General features: G+C 37.6%; 1 protein-coding gene across 2 annotated transcripts; it reads left to right on the top strand.

Moving 5' to 3' along the window:
- Positions 1-558: 558 nt before the first annotated feature.
- LOC133314933 (uncharacterized) lies at positions 559-25,685 on the top strand. Of its 2 annotated transcripts, none has more exons than XM_061516485.1 (8): positions 559-679; positions 776-1,010; positions 7,623-8,721; positions 10,515-10,575; positions 10,657-10,763; positions 17,645-17,735; positions 24,951-24,998; positions 25,388-25,685. In XM_061516485.1, exons 3-8 carry the CDS (start codon positions 7,679-7,681, stop codon positions 25,445-25,447), a joined length of 1,410 nt encoding a protein of 469 aa, XP_061372469.1. In that variant the 5' UTR covers positions 559-679; positions 776-1,010; positions 7,623-7,678; the 3' UTR covers positions 25,448-25,685. The 2 variants fall into 2 exon arrangements, with proteins under 2 accessions (XP_061372469.1, XP_061372468.1); XM_061516484.1 differs by having other exon boundaries at positions 7,435-8,721.

The raw sequence follows: 25,685 nt of genomic DNA, 5'->3' as shown, positions 1-25,685 counted from the left end.
TACATAAAAAATTCAAAACATGTCCTTTGTGAGTGAATTTTGGGAGCAGCAGATGTAGATATATCCTGTCTAAAAAAGAAAAAAAATTTAGGACGTAAATAAAAATATATGTTAAAAGCTGAATTTAAAGGGGAGAAATTTTTTCATTTTTAGAAAAAAAGATATACCCAAGTGGGTATATCTGTTGTACCTAAGGAATTTTTATCATTTACACACAAATCACTTATTCCTAATTTATTCTAAATTATTTTATCATTTAAGTTTTTTATATTTCTTTTTAGTCCAAATCAACCTAAATGTCGTTTAAAATTGTATGAACTATTTATTTTGCTTCCCACATTAAACAAAGCTTCACATTCTCCTATCCTCCTTCACTCCTAGCAAGTGAAATTTGAAATTGTCAAAAATGAAAAATAAATATTATAACATGAGCAATGCAAAAAACATCAAGATATTTTTGACCTTACACAATTTAATTATTCTTAATACTAACGTTAATTTAGGACACAAAACATCATAGACTATAGCACAAATGGAGCAGGAGTTCCCCCACCGTTTAAAATTGACAGAGGAAATTGGTGGGGCTACATGACTCTAAAGTCACCTATATATTTGTGCATGATTGTGTAAATAAAGAATAAGGCAAGTGACATTCATAGAAAATTGAATGGAGAGAAAGGTGCGTCCTTAGTATTCATTCATACATGGCATGATATATATAAATATACAATTTTGTGTGTAATTCTGAGGCAAAGTGTGTGTGTTTTGCAAGCAGGTTTTGGGACAAGATCCATCAAGAAACAGAAGGGTTATTTGCTTTTTGGCATTTAAGGTTTGAATGGTATTAGCATATATAGATAGATATTTGTGAAGGGAAGGGCTTCTCTTTAAAAGTTAAAACCTATTTGTGAGTCGGGGCACGACACTCTTTGGGTTTGGGTATTGAGGTCTCAACTCTCAACTCAATGCAAGCCCTTTGCTTGTTCCCTTCCCATTTCTGATCCGATTAGGTGATGCTTCCTTCCTCTTCTTTCATGTTGTTCTTCAATTTTCTTTAACTGTTTGCTATATCTTTCCTAACATTAGAGGTGCAAATCATTGTCTACTTTATAGCCATATAAGCTTTTGAATATTTACTTTGATTTTGGTTTCAATTGCCTGTGATTTTTACCCTATTGGAGATGTTGGTGGCATTAACTCTGCGTTCAAGCCCTAAACTTGGTTATTGACTTCATTGAATAAATTGATTTTTGTGGGTCGTGGAACTTGGGAAACTTTGGAGCATTGTAAATTATTTTTTACTAAAGAAGAAGGATATTGAAATTGTAATGCTGGTGAGATTCATAGGTTTAGTCTTACATCTAGGGGAAAGCCATGAACGAGAATCTTGTGAAACCATAACTCCATTCCCTTTCAAATATTTCAAGAAGCTGCCCTTTTCTTCTGCTTTGGAAGATTTTGATGGATCAGGAATGATCTGATTCAAGATTTGATTTTTATGAATCGGTTTCCAAGACTGGAGTGGAGATTGGGTTAGAAATTTATTTCAAGCACGGAGGAAGGTTTTATTGGCATGGGTTTTAATTACTTGTTTGGATGGAAACAAGAAGAGCAGCAAGCACTTGTGTTCAATACACATGCATTACCAAAAGTAATTACTCAATACACATGCATTACCAAAAGTAATTACAAAGCTATACGATTCTTTCTCTCTTTGCATTGTTAAATTGTAAATTAGTATTTGGTGAATTCAACGTTCTTGTGTTCATATGATATGCTCTGGACACGGCCTATTGATAGCAAGGGTGAGAACTGGCTTTTTTTTATTTATCTGGTTCAATTGCGTCTTGTAATCCCCAATCTGGTGCAACTTCAAATTTATTTCCCAAAATGCTGGTTTATTTTTTTATTTTTATAATAACCTAGTGAAGTCAAGGATGAGAAGCAAGACTTACCCTAAGTCATGTCCCATAGCCACATCTTCATTAGGAATGTGTTTGGTTCTAATTTTGTTGGTTTGATGCTTGAGTTTAACCATTCATGGATTGAAAGGTTTAAGGCATGTGCATTTCTTGGCCACGATTTACCCTAACTTGTGCTTTTCATCCATGACTTCATTAGTTTATTAGAAATAATATTAAATTTGCAATAAGTTTTGTGTCAAATCAATGACTTCATAGAACTTGCTAGAGAATATTATAAACCATCAAAAAGGCCCTCACCCACCAGCTTAAGCTTTTGGTTTGAATTGGTTCTTTGCATGGTATCAGAGCCTTGGTGTCCCGGATTCGACCTTTGCTGCCCTCCATTTTGCTTTGTGGAATTTCTTAGCATAGGTAGGTTGAGCCTGATATATCATCCACCTTTCAAGCCCAATGGGCTCTCTTGTGAGAGGGCGTGTTAGAGATATATAAAACCATTAATATAGCCTCACCCAACAGTTTAAGCTTTTGGGTTAAATTGGTTATTTATAGAACTAATACTAAAAAATTAAACCTCTATATAGTCATGCTTGGTTCCCATGACTTTACTAAAAAAATATTAAAAAATAAATAAATCCTACTTAGTCGCGGTACCCATGGCTTCCGAAAACTTGCACCATTTGGAAAATAAATTTAAAGTTGCACCGGATTGGGAATTACAAAAAAGGAGAATAGTAGATATCGAAAGAGATTGGTTACCTGGGAGGCTATGCCTGGTTTTATAGGTCATGAAGGAATTGTAGTTCCTCTCTAGGGGATAATGTTTCAGCTCACTGGTGAGGAGATGACACTAGGTCAAGGTGCATATCTCGACTAGCTATATGAAATTGACTTGACATGGATTAATAATGATGAAGAAAAGATAAGATACCAAGCTAATTGGTCCTTCAGATATAGTAGACTGGGTGGATCTTGCTGGGCCATAGGTTTGATTACATAAATGGGTGCATTCATCATTGATTATTGCTCTGGGTATGCTGAATCTTGTGAAAATGTTCTTTTCAAGAAATTTGATAACTACTTGAACATAATCCGTAGGTAATGTTATTGCTTCTACGCACTTTCACACATAGCCAACAACAAGAAGTGTGTATTGGTAAGAACAAGATTTGGGAAAGTTTTATGTAAAACAACTTTTTTGTTTAGTTCTTTGTTTTAGAAAATTTATGAATGAGTCCTCTAAAGGGAATTTTTTTCATCTGGTCCATTGGTTTGTTTAGCATTCCCATAACGGATGGTGTTGTTGCCATGTTACCCAGAGGTCACATGTTTGAATTATGTAAACAGCCTTTAATGCAGCGCAAGGTAAGGCTACCTTTCATGTTCTAGTTGGTTATACATTTTAATGGGTAAAGGTTTGTGGAGCCTTGCCATAATTGATGGTTTTGTCGTCATGTGAGCATGACCCAGAGATCACATATTTGAATTATGTAATCAGTCTTTTGCAAATGCATGGTAAGGCTGCCTTTTATGTTCAAGTTGTTTATACATTTTAATGGGCAAAGGTTGCCTTATTAAATACGGTCTTTTATCTTGTCAAGTAATTTTCCATCGCACACTATTTTCCTTCCTATTTGTCAAGTAAAGTGGAGAAGGGGATCATTATTGTGTTTTTCTTTTTTGTTGTGAGAAAGTGGTTGAGCTTAAACATCTGTTATTTAAGGAAGAGAGATCATGTTTAGTCCTTGTAAAATGAAATGCATGGGCATTCTGCATGTAAGTGGGACAATTTATAGAGAAAAAACAATTAGGATGTAAAGTATGGTGCTGGTAATTTGCATGACTTTGTTTTGTATCATAATTATGGGTTAAAATTAATTGGATTTAGAAGGAACTGGTCTTGATATTTGATATACACTTTTGGTATCATGCATGTAATGGGAGTAGTATTTGCTTTATCTTTTATTGCCATGCTTAGATTGGAGGTAAGGAAGGGGAATGGGAAAGGGAAATGTGACCCAAACCCTTGTTCGGAAGACCCTAAAACCTACCCTCTCGAATGAGGGGGGTAAGTTGGGGTAAAGGGTTTATTTTTTATAAATTATATAAGCCCTCTACTTTAAGTCGCAAACAGGAGTACGAAAGTTTTCCTCCTTTCCTTAAATATCCAAACAGGGAAATTAACTCTCCCTCCACGGCTCCACCCCTCCCGTTTCCGTTTCCCTCTCTTCGCCTCCACTCAAAAGCTTCCAAACGTAGCGCATAAGCTGTATTTTATACTTTGTATAATAGTTTACTTCAATCAGTACTGCAGTCGTATGGATTAGGTAGGAGGTATTTTGTGTGGATTATAAATATTTTATACCTATTCCTTGGCAATTGCAGATTCCGTGAATCTCCTTTTCCTTGCTTCATATAGAATCTAAATGGCTTAGTTAATCGATGACTCACAGATTTTGAAATCCGCCAGGGTATGCTGTGTCCAGGATTGACATGTGTTATTGTTTAGAATTTCAGAGATGAAGTGTTGTTATACTGATGTAGTATGGATCAATGGGATTTAACCACATGCAAGGATTATTTCTTTTGGAAACAGATTGAATAATATTTGATGACGTCAATTAGGATTTGAGCTTTCTGGGTTGGTTTTGATATGAATTTGACGATTCACAGATGGGCAAACAAATGAAATGGCTTCATTTAACTAAGGAGTTGGAAATAAAGAGTAGTTACGGGTTTACCCCATATGATTGATATGTTAGAAAACTTGAAAATTAATGGGGGTTATATCGTGTTATGCAAATTGAACTTCCATCATTGGGTTAGTCTTCAAATGATTTATTGCGATGTTTTTGATATATTGTGTTTTTTCTTCAGATTTCTTTTTGTGTTGACACTTATGTTAGGCGGGTCTGGTGGTTGTCCCTTGCCATGGGCTCCCCTTGACCCGTCTAACAGTGGTATCAGAGCTAAAAGATACCTTTGTAGTTCTTGTCACAGAGTTGGCTAATGCTTAACAGATTGTGCTTTAGACCTTCAACCAGCAACATATTTTCAATTAGAATAGTTGATGCAGTCTTGATGTTGCCATAGCCGAGAATCCTTCCTTTATTATTATCTCCGTAGGAGACATATCCATATTTCTTCTTGATGAAGCTTGTAAACTTGGATGGTTCTCCAATCATATGCTTTGAGCATCCACTATCTAAATACCAATTTGAGCTCTGTGCTGTGCTCTAAAGCATACCTACATCACAGAATCATTTCATATATCTAGGTACCCATACTCTTATGGGTCCTTTTGTGTTAGTAAGAGAAGGAGAATATGATGATGTGCCTATAGAACCTTTAGAAACCCACATCAAATTTGTACCTTTCAAACCAAATCTTCTTGTATCGCATGTATAGGTAGTATGACCTTTTTGGCAGCAATATGTGCATTTTTTAAAAGGTTAATTTGACATGAATTTAGAGGGACCAGCATGTACATATTCTGTTTTCTTAGAGATATCACCATATCCTAACCCAAACTTGTTAGAAGTTCTTTGACTACCTAGTAGAGCATTTAAATTATCTCTACCCTTGGTCATGCGATTTACAGTTTGTTTTAGTTCCTCTAACTCTTTGGACAACTCAATACATTTAGCACAAGAGTTAGAATTTGGGGGAGCATGCAAATCAGATTCATCCATTGCAAATATTTCATCTTTCAGGCATGCATTTTCCTTTATAAGATCAATCAATTTATCATTCAAATAAGCCAACTTTGATTCTAGCTCTTCTCTTTCAAGCTTAACCTTTTTAATATCTTTATCTAGCTTTGTTTTCTTGTTAAGCAGAACTTTAGCAATTTTTACTAGTTCATCATATGTAGGCTCCCAATTAGTTGAACTAGAGGAATTAAAAGAGCAGTAAGAGGTTTCAAATTTTACCTTAGAATCAGTGAGTTCTTTGGCACTTGCCATCATGCATAGGTTTGCTTCCTCCTCAAAAGGTGAACTTGAAGAACTTGAGGAGCTTGTTCATCACTTTCCATGGCCATGTATGTTTTCTTAATTTTGCTCTTCCTTTTGATGAATTTCTTGGCTTTTCTATCCTTCTTCTTCTTTTTCACAGCCAGGCAATCAGCCTTGAAATGCCCTTGCTTTCCACACTCAAAGCATGTATAATTTGGAGGAGGATTTTTGCTATCATTAAATTTCTTGAATTTGGCAACATTGCTCCTCTTGCTTGGATAGCCTCTTCTCTTGTCCAACTTTTTAAATTTGTTGACCAAAAGTCCAAGTTCTTCATCATCGCTTGAACTCTTGTCACTTTCGGTTTCTTCCTTTGCTTTTAGTGCAAGACTTTTCTTCTTTGAATTTGATTGCTTCCTTCTGGATCTTCTGTTCCATTTCATGCTCTTGGAGTTTTCCAAAAAGGGTTGCAATTGACATTGTTGATAAATCCTTTGCTTCATAAATGGCTGAGACTTTAGAGTCCCACTTTTTAGTTATGCTCCTCAAGATTTTGTTCACCAATACCTCATCAGAATAAGAAACATTCAAAGCATTCAAGTTCGGGAGAATGTGAGTAAATCTCTTTTGCATATTATAAACAGATTCACCTTCAAGTATTTCAAATGTTTCAAATTCTCTAGTTAGGGCATTTTGCTTAGATCTTTTCACTTCATTTGTACCCTCATGAGTCACTTCTAAAACTTTCCACATCTCCTCAGTTGTTTTACAATTTGCAACTCTAAAATACTCATCTCTTCCTAAGGCAACCGTGATTAAGTTTTTAGCTCGTGTTCCAATTTGCATTATCTAGCTCATCTTTATTAAACTCTCTGATCTTCTTAGGAACTTGATTATTGGGGCTTCATATCCTTCTTCAACTATGTTCCACACCCTAAGATCATTAGATTCTAAGAAGATCTGCATCCTACTCTTCCAATATGGATAATCAATTCCATTGAAGAAAGGTGGTCTATTTGTGGACCCTCCTTCGAGTAGCAATTCATTATTCAAAGAAGCCATTGGATTCTGGATCTTTTACTCTTTGGTTTTTCACCTAATTCAAAGCACAAAGCTTTGATACCACTGTCAGGCCCAGGGGAAGCCTATGGTGGGAGGACCACTACCAATGGGCTAAGGCTACACCACCATATCAAGTGGGTACAACACCATGTCTCAACCCAAAACCTTAAGGCATTGGGTTTATGGGTCTTCCCACTTATATTGACTTCACTTAGCCCATTACCAACTAATGTGATACTCATCACACTTGAATATTCCAACAATTTGTCTGGGCTATGAAGAAGGTATTCATTTAGTTTGGTGGGATGTTGTAAGCCTCCATCCTAAAATTTTGAATTTTTCAAATTTGCGGTAAATAAAAAATTCGAGTCATGTTTTGTTTTATGGCTAAAGATATGGGTGTCTCTAGTTATATATGATTGCAAATCTGTTTGCCTTTTGTATGCTTGTTTCTTATCTTTTTTTCCTACTTCTGTTTGTGATTTTCGAATCAGGTGGCCATTAGTGAGTTGACTGGATGGAATTGGTAGACATACTTCCAATGGTTCAATAATCTTGAATTTGAAACATGGAAAGGCTGTTATCTGAACTCTTTATGTTTGGGACTCTGTAGCAATATACAACATATTTTTTCTGAATTTGATTCAGGTGATAATGTTAATACAAAGTTCTCTTGGTTCAGTTGAAGCTGGTCTATGTTACGTATCTGATGATGAGAAAGATGTTCTATGTGACCGGATGCCTAGTGATGAAACTTGGCAGGTGTGTCTGAAATGCAACAAGTACCCCCTTAACTGGTGTAGAAAAGCTGAACCAATGGAAGAGAATGGAAGGAATGCTGATGGTCCTCGCAATGCAAACTTTCTAAGTAGCTTTGGTCGGCCATCAACTGCAAGTATAATGACTGAAAACACTGCACGTAATATGGTATACAGGAGAAAGAAGCTACGTAAGGACTCAATTACCTCTCTTTTTAAGCAAGGGCCAACTAATATGCAGACAAGTGTCAATTGCCCTTCAGTTATAAGTTCCTCTGCGCGTTTATCATCAGCTGAGGATCAGCCAGCTGGTTTTCAAGTTAAGCATCAAATTGAAATGGTTAAAGATCCTACTGTGCCATCTGTTTCATTTGATGGAGTAGCCAAAGATAACAGACAAAACACCGTAGGTATTGACAGTGTAAATGATAGTTGCTCCTCTTCAAAGTCAAATATTGAACCTGCTTCAGATTCCATAGAAACTGAAATGGATGAATCTGGTGAATGCTCCTCCTCCAGTGTAATAGTTATAGATGCCACAAGGGAAGAATTAACTGAAAAGGATTTCTGCATTAATATATTAAGAAGCCATGGACTTCTTGGAAGAGATTCTCTTGCAGATAATTTGGATTCAGTGGAAAATGCTGTTACCACTGGTAATAGCTGCTGTTCCAGGTCATGCAAAATATGTGGTAATTTGGACAGTTCATTGAAGATGCTTTTATGTGATCGTTGTGAAGATGCATATCATCCATCTTGCTACAATCCACGTTTGAAAAAATTACCAATTGACGAGTGGTTTTGTCATTCATGTCTTAAAAAAAGGCAGAAAATTCTTAAGGAGACAATTATCAGATCACCAGGCCACCAGAGTGATATGGGCAAATGTAGAACTGCCTCAGTTAAGGCTGAATTGAATCCCATACTAATGATGTTGAGAGACACTGAGCCATATACAACCCGTGTGAGGGTTGGCAAAGGTTTTCAAGCAGAAGTACTTGACTGGTCAGCGCCAATAAGAAGGTATCTTCTGGTTTAATGACAAATGCTTGGAACCAAATATTTCTGACATCCATCGATTGAACTTTGTGTTTTTACATTGCTTTGAATATAAGCTTTACTTAACTTCATTTTATGTAAACAAACTAATCTACAAGGAGTATCATATCAATTGGTGTTGTATGTCAGTTGGCAGAGAAAGTGACCTACAGAGCCTGATATGTTTGGTCAATGCTCAATTTTTATTTTTATTTTCTTTTTAAAACAATTCTCTCAGTTATGAAAGTACAAAATATTATGCTTTAGGACTATGACATCTTATCTTTCAGTCATTGTTACTTTACACATTGCTGCTATTTGTGCAATAGATTAAGTGGAAATGTGGGGTAACAAAATAATATGAGAATTTTTTAATGTTAATGTTGATACATGACGTATTTGTTATGTGTGACCTTTGGTTATAAATTACATGGATGTATTATTGCAAGCATCTACTTTTGCCTAGTGATATTTATCTTCAGACAAATTTGTAATTCCTTAATGATATCAAGAACGATTCTTAAGGTAGAATTGCTTCATTTTGGCCGTGCTGTTATAATGTGCTTCTTTGCTTGAGCATTTGCTTCATCTTCTGTCACTTGTGGTTTCTCACTCTCTCTCTCTCTCTCTCTCTCTTTTAATAAAAAGTTATAGATCTTCCATATGAACTTTTGTCACTAGACTCATTATTGGTCTTCTTATGTGACCAAATCATCTTAGGTGAGCTTCCATCATCTTCTCAATAGGTGTATTAGAATTTGATCAGCAAGAGAAAATGCGAGAAAGAGAAGGAAAATGAGAGAAAGAGAAGGAAAATGAGAGAAAGTGTCGAGAGAGAGAAAACTGAAACAAAGGCATTTTGTTATTGTATAGAATGAATTGATCTTACACACTGAGAGATTACAAGCTCTATTTATAGAGCTGTAACTGACTCAGTGATGAGTCAGCACACTAACAGATTAGAAACAGAAAGCTTAACAGAACGGAAACCAACTAACAAACTAATAAAGCGAAAATAATCTGCTACATTAAGCTTCAGGCTAGCTACGCTAATAAGGTGCTACTTCAACTTTCTCCCATGAATATTTGTTCCTAATCTTATATTTTCTTGTATGTCCACATATTCACTCCATAATTCTTATATCCACTACACTTTGTTTATTGTTTTTGGCACTTTTCTGCCCAACTTTCTCTAACTAGAGCGTTGCTAGTCCTATAGCAATCCAGTGGAGTTTTCACTTCTTTAGGCATCATAATGACGTAGAAGCTTCTGTTTTGTTCTCCATGTTTCTTGTTTATCTTTTGCTTTTTTAGTTCTCACGCGGTATTAATCTTGAACTCTTGTTTTTCACATGTAAGTCTCTCTCTCTTTTTTCTTTTAGTTTTTTAATCCAGAATCCTTCCACATAATTTAGCCCTTACTACTTTGTTTTGGAAGCTTAAAACTCCCTTTAAAGTTATATATATATATATATATATATATATATATACATATATATCTGAACAGCTGATGAACGTGTGTCTGTGTGTGTGGTAAGACACAATTAACGTATGCACCGCTGATGAAATTCCTCTTCTGATTGGTTGATGTTTTTTATATACCAGTGTGCTTACTAACATACGTTTTCTTTGCTTGGGTGAACTGAGGTTTCCTTATTGTGCATATTTAGTGTGTGTCTCACTGTCTCTGTCCATAAGCATTGTTCATTAGGAGTCTATTTGAGCCATATTTTGGTATTATTACAGTTTTACCAGCATCATTTTACAATTTCTTGCAGTGATGAAGATGATCTTCCTGAACCATTTGAAATTAATCCTTCAGAATTTTCTAGACTACAGGTAAAGGTTTTAGTCATTTACTTTATGATCTGCATTTTCATCTGAGTCTCCAAGTGATGGAAATCCTTTTCGGTTCTGCAGGAAGAGAATCTGAGAAATCCAACTAGACTCAGTTCCATTGGTAATTGGCTTCAATGTCGGGAGGTTATAGATAGAGCCAATGGAACTGTATGTGGTAAATGGCGCAGGTAAGTCACATGACATTGCTCTTAGTTTTGAATGATTTAACAAGTTATTATTTTGTAGGATAGTCTTCTTATTCAAGATTTCTTTGTTTATCAAACAACATAAAATTATTGTAGTGAAGTTTGTTTCTTGGGGGTTCAGGGTTGAGTAGGCAATGGATATAGCAGTTGCATAAAGCCCAAGTAATAGTACTTCTTGGCTGATGGATTATTTCAGCCCTTTAATTGAAGGGTTGGATAACTGGCCTATTTATTTGGGTAAGGCTAGTTAGTTTTTGCAGAGGAGGACAGTTAAGGATAAAGCACTTGGACCGGTTGGTTTTACTACTGCTGAATGCTGATTATTAGGTATGTTAGGACTCAGGGCTTTCTAAGGATGTGATTTGAATTCTCTCCTTTTTTTAAAGAACATGATTGAAAGACAACTTTTTCTGTGTAGAGGAAACCACCCCCACCCAATCACTGCACAGAAGTAGTTTGTCTTTCTCTCTCATAACATGACACTGTTACATTCTTAAAAGGAGAGATCCAAATCTTTAAGGATGACCTTTTGAAGGTGTTTACCCCACAGGCAAAATTGGTGTAAGATATTAATGGGCTTGGATTATTTATTATAGGCCCATCAGAAGGTGGCTTGGGTATTTGTAACGTGTTTTATAAGATATTGCCACGTTTAGCAAATTGTTATGGTGGTTTTCCCTTGAATTAGATTTTCTGACTCTAGGTAATGTGGAGCAATTATGGATTCAACAAAATGGGTGGGATACAATATAAGGGCTGTTGAGCAATTGGAAATTTTTCTCATAGTGGTATGATTCTTTCTTTTGTTTCTTTGATATTTAGGATGAATCTCATATTGGATTTTGGCGCTGGGGGTCACCCTTTTTGTTACAAACCCAGAAACAATATTTGAGGTTTCAGAGTTAAGAAAACAAAGGAGAAAAAGTGGAAGAATGCTTCTGTGACAAACTGAGAAAGGGAGACAATTCTTCTTCCAAGGGTTTCCCCTTTTACAAGTTACAACTGTGCTAATGGTTGGTTCTTCAATACAAACTATTCAGAATGGTTCTTCTTCTATTTTTCTCCTGCCATTCAAGCTAATCACCTAACCAATTCTGTAACTAGCTACTCTTAACAGCCTAACTAATTTTGTAACTATTTTAACTGCTTTGCCTCCACGTTTCTCATTCTTGTGTCCTGGGTCCTAGGCCACCCGCTTGAAGTTCAACCTTGACCTCAAGGTGGAAATTGGGGATTCCCCTATGAGAACTCTTGCTAAGCGCCTTCCCACTATTTGGATTAAGAGAGAACATGGTATAGAGAGAAGAGAAAGATCGAAAGAGATTTCTATTATTGATATCTGATCACTTACACACACTATACAAGAATATAAAGGAGATGGTGACTGAGGTGATGACTCAGCACCTAAAACCACCTAAGTAGAAAGTGGTTGAAAGCTAACAGCTGTATAGAAAAATGGATCTAGTGTATCACAACTATACTACTTACTATACATCAGACTCAGTAAATGAATGGTAAAAGTACAGGCATGGTAAAACTAATATAGCAACAAAGTAGCAAGTAATAAACTCTTATTCTCTTATACCCCCCGGCAAACTCAAGAAGGCTGGAGGAGCTGAGTGTCCATGACTCTGAGTTTGGTTTTGAGGTCTGCAAAACGAATAGGAGAGAGAGCCTTGGTCAATGTATCAACAATTTGACCAATAGCTGGGACATGGGATACAAGAATTTCCCCGGCAAGCACTGTTTCGCGAATAAAATGAATATCAAGATGCTTTGTTCGAGCATGCAAAACTGGGTTGTGGGAGAGTGCTATGGCACTCTGATTATCACAAAATATGTGGTATTGTGAATGGGAGCTGAAGTTCATGCAAAAGTGATTTATCCATAAGATTTCTGCACAAGTGAGAGCCAAACTTCTATACTCTGCTTCAACTGATGACCTAGCAACCAAGGGCTGTTTCTTGGACTGCCAAGACACCAAGTTTGGGCCTAAAAATATACATGCACTTGAAGTGGACCTCCTATCATCAGGGTCACTTGCCCAATCAGCATCACAAAACGTGCCGAGAGAGAAAGGAGTTGCTGGATTGGCAGAAGTCAAGTGTAAGCCATAGAAAATAGTACCTTGAAGGTACCGTAAAATGCGTTTTACAACTTTCCAATGATCATCCAGAGGTTGACTCATGTATTGACAAACTTTGTTAATAGCAATGCTGATCTCTGGTCTAGTGACTGTACCATATTGGAGTGCACCCACAATAGAACGGTAAAGATGATGATCAACAAAGTAACTAGAGCCGAATCTGGACAGTTTGCAGTTGGAGGGCATAGGAGTTGAGATAGCTTTTGCTTCATGCATTGCTGCCTTCGTTAGAAGATCTTTGATGTACTTAGATTGAGTGAGACAGAGAACTAGAGGATTTGCGTTTGACCTCAATACCAAGGAAGTAATCAAGTTCCCCTAGATCTTTGAGTGCAAACATTGAATGGAGCTAAGAAATCAGTGTTTAAAGCAGAGAACTATTATTTCCAGTTACAATAATATCATCTACATACACCAATAGATAGATGCAAGCAGATTCAGTCTTGAAGATGAATAAAGAGGGGTCACAACGACTGGATTTGAACCTAAGAGTAAAGACAGACTGTTTCAGTTTATCAAACCAAGCCCTTGGGGCTTGTTTCAAACCATAGAGAGATTTATGTAGCCTACAGACCAAGGATCTGTCAGTTGCCTCAAAGCCAGGAGGCTGATCCATGTAGACCTCCTCCTCTAGATCACCATTGAGGAAGGCATTATTTATGTCCAATTGCCGAAGAGACCATCCAAAGGAAAGAGCTATAGTGAGCATTATTCGGACAAAGGCAAGCTTAAAACTGGAGAAAATGCTTCATTGTAATCACAACCAGCTTTTTGATGAAACCCCTTGGCCACAAGACGGGCTGTATACTTATGCTGCCATCAGGGTTTTCCTTAATTTTGAAGACCTATTAGCATCCTATAGATTTCCTTCCAACGGGTAAAGGAACAAGAGACCAAGTTTTGTTAGCTAATAATGCATTAAACTCAGATTGCATTGCATTCAACCATTCTGGACTAGACAAAGCTTGTTTAACTGTTGAAGGTTCTGTATGAGTAAGGAGAACAAGGTTTCTGGCTGATGTTTTAGACCTGGTAGTGATGGAATGGGTTGGGGAAGGAGTACTAAAATCAGATGGGACATATTCTGAGGTAGAATAAGGGAAGCTGGAGCCGGAAGCGGAAGAAGAAGGGGAATTCTGGTTATTGGAAGAGGGCAGGCTGAGGGGTGTGGATGAGGGATCAGACTGAGCATGTTGGGACTGTGTGTGAGAGGTTGACCTTGTGGAACCATGTGCTTCAGTGGCAACTGAAGGTAGGGAAAAGACTGGAGTGTCCAAAACTGGGGCTGGAGTGTCCAACACGTTATCAGATGAAGAGGAAGTGGCAGTGTGTTGAAAAGGTTATGGAGTTGGTGCTTTAATTAATGAGGTTTGGTTTTTTAAATCTTTGGGCAGAATAGACAAAGGAACAGAGTAAGAAGAGGAAGAAGGAGCAGTGGGTTGTGACTTGTCATGCCAAGAGGAATAAGGAAATCTATGTTCATTGGAGAGTACATCCATTGAGATATAGACTCTTCCATTAGGGCTAAGGCAATAATAGCCTTTGTGATTTGTAGACTATCTAAGGAAAACACATTCCTTGGATCTAAAATCCAGTTTGTGTTTATTATAGGGTCTCTAAAATGGGAAACAAACACAACCAAATATTTTTAGAACGGTGTAGTCAAGGGCTTGTTGGAGTAACTTTGTATAGGGTACTTTAAAATGAGTTGGGGCTGATGGAAGTATATTTATTTGTTGAATATCATAGATACAAGAGGAAATGATAGTAATCCTTGTTTTTATTAAACTACACAACATTGGTGCTATTATATAGCAAACCAATTGAAGAATACAAAGAGACACACTCAATGTGGGACTTCTACACTATTAACACTAACACTCTTAACACTCCCCCTCAAGCTGTAGCATATAGATCATATGCTACAAGCTTGATACATAAATAATACTCCCATTAGGAACCAAAAACAACAATGCTACATCAACGAAATGAAATGACTAAGTACAACAAATCAACTGGAATGACCATCAGTCTGAAGAGCTGATAAAGAGACAGTGCTGGAATGGACATCAGAGCATGGATGGTGCTGGAATTATCATCGGCAAAGACAACTGAGCTGACCAGGACATCAGCATCAAGATCCCTCTCAGACATTTCATTTAACAGTTGGTGAGCAGCCGTGGTTTCCCCTTGACTATGCTACAAGCTTATTACAAGAAAGACCAAGTAACATAACATCAAAATAAATCTCCTAAATGAGAAACCAAAAATCAACAATGTGCTAAAAATGGCGTCGAAATGAACATCAACATGGAAGATGCCGGAATGATCATCGACAAAGACAATTTTGCTGGAATGACCATCAGCAACATGGACGGTGCTCCCCCTCAAGATGGATGATGAGTAGTATAAATACTCCATCTTGGGAAGAAAGAAGATTAAAGAAAAACAAAGCTTCGCGGAATCGGAAAAGTCGCCGGAGACGGCGGTGGGTCGTCGGAAAAGTCGTCGGAGACGGTGGTGGATCGCCGAAAAAGTCGCCGGAAAGTCATCGGAAAAGTCACCGGAAAAGTCGCCGGAGACGGCTGTCAACGGTGGACGACGCGGTCAACGGTGGTCAGTCAACGACAACGGTGGTCAACCCAACAACTTCCCAAGGATCATTCTTTTATGATGTGACAGATCAGTCTAAGCTGCAGTCACAGAGTATACTAAGAAAAACCCGAAAAAGAAATAGCAACGGGAATCCCTCAAGGAGGGTGATATCTCTCTATAGCCATATTGAAATTATGGAAAATAGAACTAAGTTAAACGGATTAAGATTCCTCTTGTTAGGCTCTAGATACCATATAAAGAACCTTGAGATACACCACCCCAAAAGCTAGCTCAAAGGGTGGGAGTGCCCAAGGTCTTATAAACTTCACATTAGTTGCACATACAACCAATGTGGGACTATATATCTCAACATTATTAGATAGGTTGATGCCTTGAAGGCATAATCCTAAAATTGTAAGAGAAGAGATGCATGAGCTAATAAGGTTAGTCCAGTCTCAACAACATGTTTATGTTTCCTTTCCACTACTACATTTTGGTGATGAGTATGTGGACAAGTGATCCGATGGTTTATTCCATGAAGTTTAAGGTACTGGGTGAAGATTCTAAATTCTCCACCCCAATCAGTTTGAAGGGCCTTAAGTGGCTTTTGAAATTGGTGTGTGATCATAGCATGGAATTGTTGAAAAACAATGAATGCATCAGATTTTAGTTTAAGTGGAAACAACTAAGTATACTTGGAAAAAGCATCAACAAAGAAAATATAGTATATGTATCCCAAAGTTGATTTCACTGATGAAGGTCCCCACAAATCACTGTAAACCAGTTCAAAAGGTTCATGGTATATAGTATTAGAAGAAGGAGAATGTAGACGATGGGGTTTAGCAACACAGCAAGAAGAACAAAAATCGTCATTCATTTTATTGAAAGGTATATTACAAGCTTTTAATACACTTTTGAGTGAATCATAATGTGGATGTCGTAGTCGACAGTGCCACAGAGAATATGAAGAACCAGAAAAATTATTTTGTGGACTAGTTTCAGTAACTGACATACATGAGCTACTAGATACAGAATTACAAGCATCATGTTGAACAGATAATAGGCGAGGGCTTGAGGACACATTATCTAAGTGTGCAGCTGCCATTGAAGTACTGGATGGAAAAAGGCGTATATATGAGAAGTGATAAAGGCCATCTGGTCCGACAGTTCCTTTGAGAAGAACCTTATGTGAGTCCTGTGATTTTACGAAACAAATGTTAGGATGGAATTCAAAGAATACATGGTTGTCTTTTGCAAACTTACTCACACTCATAAGGTTTTTGGTAATGGAAGGAACTAACAGTAGATTATTAAGATGAAACTGAACTTTAGAGTCAAAAGGAGAATGAAAAGAAGAAGAGCCAATGGCTGTTATTGGCAAACCTTGACCATTGCCAATAAAGACCTGGTCTGAAACATTGAGTTGTTGGCTTTGTATCAAATTTTGAACACCACTTGTAATATGACTGGAAGCTCCAGAATTAGGTAACTATTCCATAAGGCTTGTGGTTGTGCACTAGAGGTTCTATTATACTGAAAGGAGCATTGGTTCTGAACTTTCAATGATAATAACTTTTATGCTTCTTCTGCTTTGGATAAAGTAGACTTTTAAGGCTCTTTATGTTGCACAGTCAATGGTTAATTTAGAGGGATTTCTTTGTTGGATATACAGAGAAATTGGCGAGCTTAGCTTAGCTAATTAGTTTGTCTAGGCTGCCTTTTTTTCTTTTTTCCTTTTAGCTAAAAACTTTTTTCCAATTCTCTTTTAGGAGGATATCTTATCCTCTTTTTATATCTGAAAAAAAAAAAAGTGCCCCCCTAAACTGACTAAACATTCTTTGGTTTTTATCATAGTAAAACCGAAGCTTTGTCTTATAGAGTGGCTCAAAGGATAAAGAGATTTACTTTATCTTTCTTTTCCCATAAACTCTATTTAAATATTTTTATTGTCCTTTTCCTCATTATCACACACCTTTTCTACTTATTTCCTTTTATTAGTTTTGCTACTTTCTTGGTGAAGATGATTCGTATACAGAAGGGAGAAATGAATAAAGTGTGAGAATAAGTCTCTTGTTGATTGTGCTCAAAACGCCTTAATCTAGCAAATATATCTGTTTGACAGGGCTCCGCTTTTTGAAGTTCAAACTGATGATTGGGAATGCTTCTGTGCAATCCATTGGGATCCATATCATGCTGATTGTGCTGTACCTCAGGTGAAATATATTTTAATACTTTGACTTTCACCTTTCTGATGATTGTCGTATAGAAAGGTGTTAGTATTTGTTAATCTTGAGTTGGAAGACTTCAATTTTTTTTTTCTACCTACCTGCTCAGCAAATCTTCTCCAACATAGAATGTTATCAGACCAAGTATTATGTAATTCTATAACCTCACTAAAGTATGTTTGTATTTCATTTTCGGTTATCTATGATTAGAGATTTTTTCAAACCTTTATCGATTATGGCCAGATCAGCATGCTCTTGCGTATACAATTGCTGTGTTTGTTATTGTGAATCAGTATTATGCAGAGACATGTATTCAGGACATGGGACACAACATAATAGTGTGATGACAACATGGCATAAACATATGGATACAACACAACTAATATATTAATGGATATTAAATTTCGTATAAAACATAATATTGATATGTTAAGTATGAAACATCTTGGATTATGATAGAGTTAGGCCCATTAAAACTTATGTGAGGGATAAAAATAGAAAAGTGGTGTGGCCCATAAAAAAATGTGGTTAGTGCTGAATCACTTAGTCTATTATGCAACCATTTGAGTAATAAGTTAGTTACGTGAGTGGAGCGTTGTTGGTTGATATAGTGCCGTGTTGCATTGTGAGCACTACCTTTGGTCATTTTGAAAAATAGACTAGGCTTGGGAGACACTCAGGGCATCTCTTATGTGCCCTGTATTTGTATTGTGTTGCTGAGTATTTCCTTTTCTTTGTTGATGGAGTTTAAATACTGTAATTAGGAGTAAATTGCTATCCAAAGTGATTTTGAACTCTGATTTCTTTTCATTAATACAATCAGCAGAAGTATTTCTTGTAAATAGAGTTTTGTTCCTATCAATTTGGTATCATGGATGGTTTCTACCCGAAACATGGAGAATCGGTGGGAGAGTTTAGATGAATGAGTTCGTCGGACAGAAGCGGGACTGAACGAGTTGCTGTGAAGAATGGATGTCAGTGATGCGAGGCAAACTGAGATTATGCATCAGTTGGAAACCATTGCATCAAACATCAGAGGGTTGCGAATAGAAGATGATCCCACTGGGTCTAACAATGGCGGGCCACAGAAGGGAGCATCGAAAGGAGCGAGGGATGGTGACCGGAGGACGCTTGTGATCGACGGAGGAATGAAGAAATTGGAAATTCAAACATTCACAGGGAGTGATACTTTAGCTTGGCTAAGTCGAGTTGAATGATATTTCGTCGTCAATGACATTGGTGACGATGAGAAGGTGAGAGCGGTAATGACTGTGTTAGAGGGAGAGGCATTAGGATGGTTTCAGTGGTGGGCAATGGAGAATCCGAATTTGACGTGGGTTCAATTTCGGCGTGAGGTGTTGAATCGGTTTCAGCTGGAGTTGCAAGATAACCCTTTTGGACAATTATACGCACTGAAACAAACCAACACGGTGGCGGAATTTCGATGGTGTTTGAAGGCGTGATTGGGACGATGCGTTATGCTGATGAAGATTTCCTTAAAGGTGCATGACTTAATGGGTTGAGGCCCAGTATAAGAGAAGAAGTTCTAATGACTCCGGGCCTTTGGATATCTGCTATGATGAAATTGGCCCAAAAGATAGACCAAAGGAATATAGCTTGGGCTGATAAGGGAATCATCTCACTTGGGTCCAAAGTGAGTGTTTCTACTAAGACCACTTCAATGGGTAAAAGTAGAAGTAATTGGACTCAATTCAACGGAAGTAATACGAAAGGGGAAAATTCCACAAATGTGAACTTAGCAATCCTTAATTCAGTGAGCAGTAACCAAAACACGGGGTCCATGGCAAGTCAAGCATGTGGGATGGCAGTGCACGGGTTTGATGGTCAAGGTAACAAATTCTGTCGGTTGTCAAAGGTGGAGGCACAAGAAAGAAGGCGTAAAGGCTTATGTTTCAAGTGTAACGAAAAGTAGAGACCTGAGCATAAGTGTGCAGTAAAGCAACTCCACCTTTTGATTATCGATGGCAAAGAAGGAACTGAAAAATCAGAGGCTGAGGAAGAACAAGAGTTATGTTCGCAGTTGGAGCAGGATGAAGAATTAGCTTTACAGTTGTCATTGGAAAATTTAATGGGATTAACGTCTAGCCAGTATTAACGTCTAGCCAGTCTATAAAGGTTTAGGGGGAGATTTTTTTGGAGCTAAGGTAGTGGTGTTGATCGATTGTGGGGCTTCGAATAATTTCATCAAGGGCAGCTTAGTCGAACGTATTGGGTTGGTGGTGGAAGAGACCAACTGTTATCAGGTGGAGGTTGGAGATGGGCACAAGGTGTCGAGTAAAGGGGTGTGCAGGCAAGTGGAAATTGTAATGCAAGGTAATTTGATCAGACAAGATCTGTATCTGTTTGAATTGGGGGAGTGGATGTAGTGTTGGGGTTGGATTGGTTGAAAGAGTTAGGAGAAATTAAGGCCAACTTTCGAGATATGACTTTCAAATATGGCATTAAAAGGGAAGAGAAGCACATATGGGGTGAACCATCTCTCTCTTGTACAGTGTCTTCGTTTAAAACAGTAGTCAAGGCTGTTAATGATGGAGGTCAGGGATTTTATGTGAATTATGAATTGACTTTGGACTTCGCTACACCTGTACCCCTTGACTGGTCTGAGTTGGAAGAGCTTCTCAAGGAATTCGAAGACATTTTCTTCTTACCTGAGGGACTTCCTCCGAAGAGAGCACAGGACCATGTTGTTACTCTAATTCCAGGTAAATTTGTTTCTAATATTTGTCCCTATAGATATCCTTAGTATCAAAAATCTGAGATTGAAAAACTGGTGGGAGAATTGTTGAGCAACAGTCAGACTAAGCATCAGCCCCTTTTCTTGCCCTGCTATTTTAGTAAAAAATAAGTAAAGATGAAAGTTGGTGTTTGCGTGTTGATTACCGTGATTTGAATAAAATCACGGTGCCAAACAAATTTCATATCCCGATGGTGGAAGAATTATCGAATGAAGTTGGTGGATCACAGATTTTTTCCAATTAGACCTCAAATTTGGATATAATCAGATAAGAATGAGGGATGAAGACATCCCAAAAACAGCTTCCAAAATGCATGAGAGCCATTATGAATATTTGGTGTTGCTCTTTGGTCTTTCTAATGCACCCTCCACTTTTAATGCTCTAATGAATAAAGTTTTGAAACCTTTTTTAAGAAAGTTTGCATTTGTGTTCTTTGATGATATATTAATATACAGCTACAATCGTACTGCACATCTTGAGCATTTGAAACAAGTTTTCATGTTTCTCTGCAGTCACAGTCTCTTTACTAATAGAAAAAAATGTAATTTTGGGCAATCACAAGTGAACCTTGGCCACATTATTTCATCCAAGGGAGTGGCTACTGACCTGCAGAAAATTAAAGCAATGTTGAATTGGCCTATTCTCAAAGATGTCAAGGGGTTGTGTGGATTTTTAAGACTCACTGGCTATTATAGAAAATTTGTACAAGACTATGGAAAATTGGCTAGACCTCTCACTAATTTGCTCAAGAAAAATTGTGTAAAGAACCTTGGGATACACCACCCCAAAAGCTAGCTCAAGGGGTGGGAGTGTCCAAGGTCTTATAAACTCCACATTAGTTGCAGACTATATATCTCAACACGCCCCCTCACACGAAAGCCTATTGGGCTTGAAGAGTGGACAATGCAACAGGCCCAGCCTACCTGTGCTAAGAAACGCTACAAGAGAAAGTGGCGAGCGGCGAGGCTCTGATACCATGTAAAGAACCTTGGGATACACCACCCCAAAAGCTAGCTCAAAGGGTGGGAGTGCCCAAGGCCTTATAAAGGCCACATTAGTTGCACATACAACCAATGTGGGACTATATATCTCAACAAATTGTTTTTGTAAAGAACCACTTCAACCCAAAATCTTAAGGTATTGGGTGAGGGCCTTTTTAATGGTTTATATTATTCTCTAACACACCCTCTCACGCAAGAGTCCTTTGGACTTGAAGCATGAATATTGCACAGGCCCAATTTTTTGATTTTACCTTGTGTTTATTTAATTCCACTAGAAAGTGTGGGGTGATGAGGATCAAACTCGTGACCTCGTGGTCACTGAAGCTCTGATACCATGTAAAGAACCACTTCAACCTAAAACCTTAAAGTATTGGGTGAGGGCCTTTTTAATGGTTTATATTATTCTCATGGAATGACGAGGCTGAAACTGCGTTTTAGTTGTTGAAGCAGAAAATGTATACAGTTTCGATATTGGCTTTACCTGAATTTTCTAAGCCTTTTGTAGTGGTGATCGATGCTTTCGGGAAAGGTATTGGGGCTGTTCTCATGCAGGATAATCGCCCAATTTCATATATCAGCCAAGGATTTTCTCCTAGAGCTCAAGCAAAATCTGTTTATGAAAAGGAGTTGATGGCCATTGTGTTTGCTGTCCAGAAGTGGAGATCGTATCTTTTAGGGAGGCATTTTATTGTTCGTACAGATAAAAAAAGCTTAAAATTTCTGACTGATCAAAGGGTGTTAGGAGAGGAGCAGCACAAATGGACTTCGAAAATTCTTGGATATGATTTCGAAATACAATATCAGCCTGGCAGAGATAATGTTGTCATTGATGCATTGTCTAGGCAAATGCAATTCTCTGCAATTTCACAGGTTCAACTGTCGATATTGGAAGTGTGGGAGGAGGAGGTTCAGAAAGACCCTAAACTACGGGAGATCATTCAGGATCTTGTGTTAAAGCTTGACTCGCATTCAGGCTTTACTTTGGTTGGTGGCAGATTATTTTTTGAAGACAGATTGGTGCTTTCGAAGAATTTTAAATTTATTCCAATAATCCTTCAGGAATTCCATGATTCTCGTATGGGAGGTCATTTGGGGTTTTATAGGACCTTCAAAAGGATCGTCGTAGTAGTTTATTGGGAAGGTATGCAGAGGTTTAGTAAACAATATGTGGCTGAATGTGGAATCTGCCAGCAGAATAAAGTGCAGAATTTATCTCCTGCCTGCGTTGTTATAGCTGTTGCCAATTCCTACGCAAGTTTGGTCCAATATTTCTATGGACTTTGTGGGTGGTCTTCCTCGAGCCAGTGGTGTGGATACCATATTTGTGGTGGGTGATAGGCTCACCAAATATGCGCATTTTTTTACCTTTGTCTTGCCCTTATTCAGCCAAGGAAGTGGCAGATTTGTTTGTTCGAGAGGTGGTTAAATTGCATGGATTCCTTTTAACCATTGTCTCTGATAGGGATAAGGTTTTCCTCAGTCATTTTTGGTCTGAATTATTTAAGCTTGCGGGTACTAAACTCCATTATAGCACAGTGTAGGACCCTCAAACTAATGGCCAAACCAATGTGGTGAACCGCTGTTTGGAAACTTTTCTGCGTTGCTTCTGTCACCCTAGGCCTAAACAGTGGGCAAAGTGGCTTCATTGGGCCGAATTTTGGTACAGTACCACTTATAAGGATTCCACGGGTATGACCCCTTTCAAGGCGTTGTACGGTTGTGATCCTCCCCACATTCTGCGCGTAGGTAACAGTGCTGGAAGTATTGACGCAGTTTCTCAGCTTCGGACTGAACGAGATGCTATTTTGGATGAAAATTCGGTTCAATTTGGTTAAGGCGCAGAATCGCATGAAGGTGCAGGCCAATCAGCATCGCGATAGGTGGACTTTGAGGTGGGAGAGATTGTTTATTTGAAGATTCAACCCTATAGACTGAAGACTCTTGCCAAGAAAACAAATTGTCCTTGTTATTATGGTCCATTTGAGGTGTTGGAGAAAGTTGGACCTGCTGCCTATCGCCTTTTGCTTCCGACTGATTGTCGTGTACACCCAGTTTTTCATGTCTCTTTGTTGAAAAAGGCGTTAAAACCTGTGGAGAATGCTCAACCATTACCTCCCATGCTTTCTGCCGATTGGGAACTCAAGGTGGAGCCTGAAGATGTACTGTAGTGGCGCCATGGTGCTGTTGGGAATGTGGAAGTTCTGGTTAAATGGAAACATTTACCCTCTTTTGAGAATTCTTGGGAGGATTTGGGGCAGTTACAGGGTTTATTTCCTCACTCCCACCTTAAGGACAAGGTGCTTAAATTGGGGGGAAGTATTGATAGAGTTAGGCCCATTAAAACTTATGTGAGGGATAAAAATAGAAAAGTGGTGTGGCCCATAAAAAATGTGGTTAGTGCTGAATCACCAAGGAAGTCTGTTATGCAACCACTTGAGTAAGAAGTTAGTTACGTGAGTGGAGCGTTGTTGGTTGATATAGTGCCGTGTTGCACTGTGAGCACTATCTTTGGTCATTTTGGAAAATAGACTAGGCTTGGGAGACACTCAGGGCATCTCTTATTTGCCCTGTATTTGTATTGTGTTGCTGAGTATTTCCTTTTCTTTGTTGATGGAGTTTACATACCGTAATCAGGAGTAAATTGCTGTACAGAGTGAATTTGAACTGTGATTTCTTTTCATTAATACAATTGGCAGAAGTATTTGTTTTAAATAGAGTTTTGTTCGTATCAGATTACTATCAGTAAAGTTCGAATATATGAAAATGTATTTAAAATATTTGATACTGCAATTCAATATTCTGATATTAGATGTAGGAGTGATGTAGTGAATTGTCAGTGTTGTGCCTTACATGTTTTTGCTCGTCTTATGTGAATCATAAATTAAAGCAATCCTAATATCTAGAAGAGAGATTTATATAACACATCACCACGAAGCATCCCTAGATGCACTAGGCATATTGTTGAGAAATATAGTATTATTATTATTATTATTACCATCATCTGTCTTCTTGGTTAATTTAATAATCACATGTAGTGCACCCAGAATGAAGGGTGTAAGCGTCTTTTCATAGTCGCTGTTTTACTATATAGAGGTGTTAGGTCGATGTTTTGTAACTTCAAAGTCTCGTTAGTTAATATATTTTCGTGTGTCCCCTTTCTATCGGTGTTTCCTTTTTTTTTTTTTTCATCTTTTTAATACAAGTTCAAACTTACATTTCTTAGAAGTATTGTTTGTCTTAAACCATACAAACCAGTTATTATGCAACTGAATTAGACTTTAGCCAGCCCAACCATATGGGCCGTTCAGGTATTGTGTAATACAGTGGGCCTATGCGGATCTTTATTTTTCAGCTCAACTGCTTTTAACAATATCTTACTAAATCCTGTATTATGATCATTGTTGTGTCACTGAACTCTAGCCATTTCCCCTATTTATTTGCTGCAGGAGGTGGAAACAGATCAAGTTCTGAAGCAACTCAAGTATATAGAAGCGGTATGTTTAAACTGCAGAATTTTGATTATTGATTAGTAGTTGGTTTATACTTCTGTTTGTGTGCTGTTCAGGGTAAGAACTTAATTAAGAATAAATAAATAATTTAACGACAGGTTTGAATAATAAGAACAGGGACAAAGGCTTTCAGGATGCACCTTAAAGTTATAATTTTTCTAGGAATATTAGAATCTGGACTACAGATCAATTCGTCTTCCCATTCTCCAATGGTTTATGTGCTTAACAATATTGGAAATTATTAATTATTTTTTTGAAACTTTTTAATCCCCCCCCCTTTTTTTTAATTAGTATTACTATTAATTTTTAAATTCTTTCTCTCCCCTATTTTTGCGTTTTACTTGGTTATGTTTACCTACTTATATGCCATACAGCTGAGGCCGCGACTTGCTCCTAAACAAAGAAATTCAGATAGAACGAATAATGGTGATTGAAGAATCAGCAGTCTGGTGAGAAAGCTCGTTTTGTTCTTGTTCTTGTATATTGTCCAATCTGGTCATACAAACCCAAATTGAGATTGTTCCATGCCATCCACTGGCATTTTGCTTTTTAGGCATTATAAGCCGGCTTTCGAGATGTTTCATACATGTTTTTTCTTTCGAATTTTGTATACATGGTTTTGCTTAAGGTGACCAATCCTTTAAAACGAAACTATAGCTCTAAATAACATTC

The sequence above is a fragment of the Gastrolobium bilobum genome, unplaced genomic scaffold, assembly GCF_033153095.1.
Source record: "Gastrolobium bilobum isolate Gb01-03AN ecotype WA unplaced genomic scaffold, APGP_CSIRO_Gbil_v1 utg8637, whole genome shotgun sequence".
Taxonomy (NCBI): domain Eukaryota; kingdom Viridiplantae; phylum Streptophyta; class Magnoliopsida; order Fabales; family Fabaceae; genus Gastrolobium; species Gastrolobium bilobum.
Note: the sequence above shows the minus strand (reverse complement) of the source record. Positions and strands in the feature narration are given on the sequence as shown.

Bases quoted from the DNA above. Each gene is read 5' to 3' on its own strand.
- LOC133314933 (XM_061516484.1), top strand. From the start codon at position 7,595: ATGTTAATACAAAGTTCTCTTGGTTCAGTTGAAGCTGGTCTATGTTAC. The intron at 10,576-10,656 runs GTAAAGGTTTTA...TCGGTTCTGCAG, and splicing joins CAGAATTTTCTAGACTACAG to GAAGAGAATCTGAGAAATCC. The intron at 10,764-17,644 runs GTAAGTCACATG...TCTGTTTGACAG, and splicing joins GTATGTGGTAAATGGCGCAG to GGCTCCGCTTTTTGAAGTTC.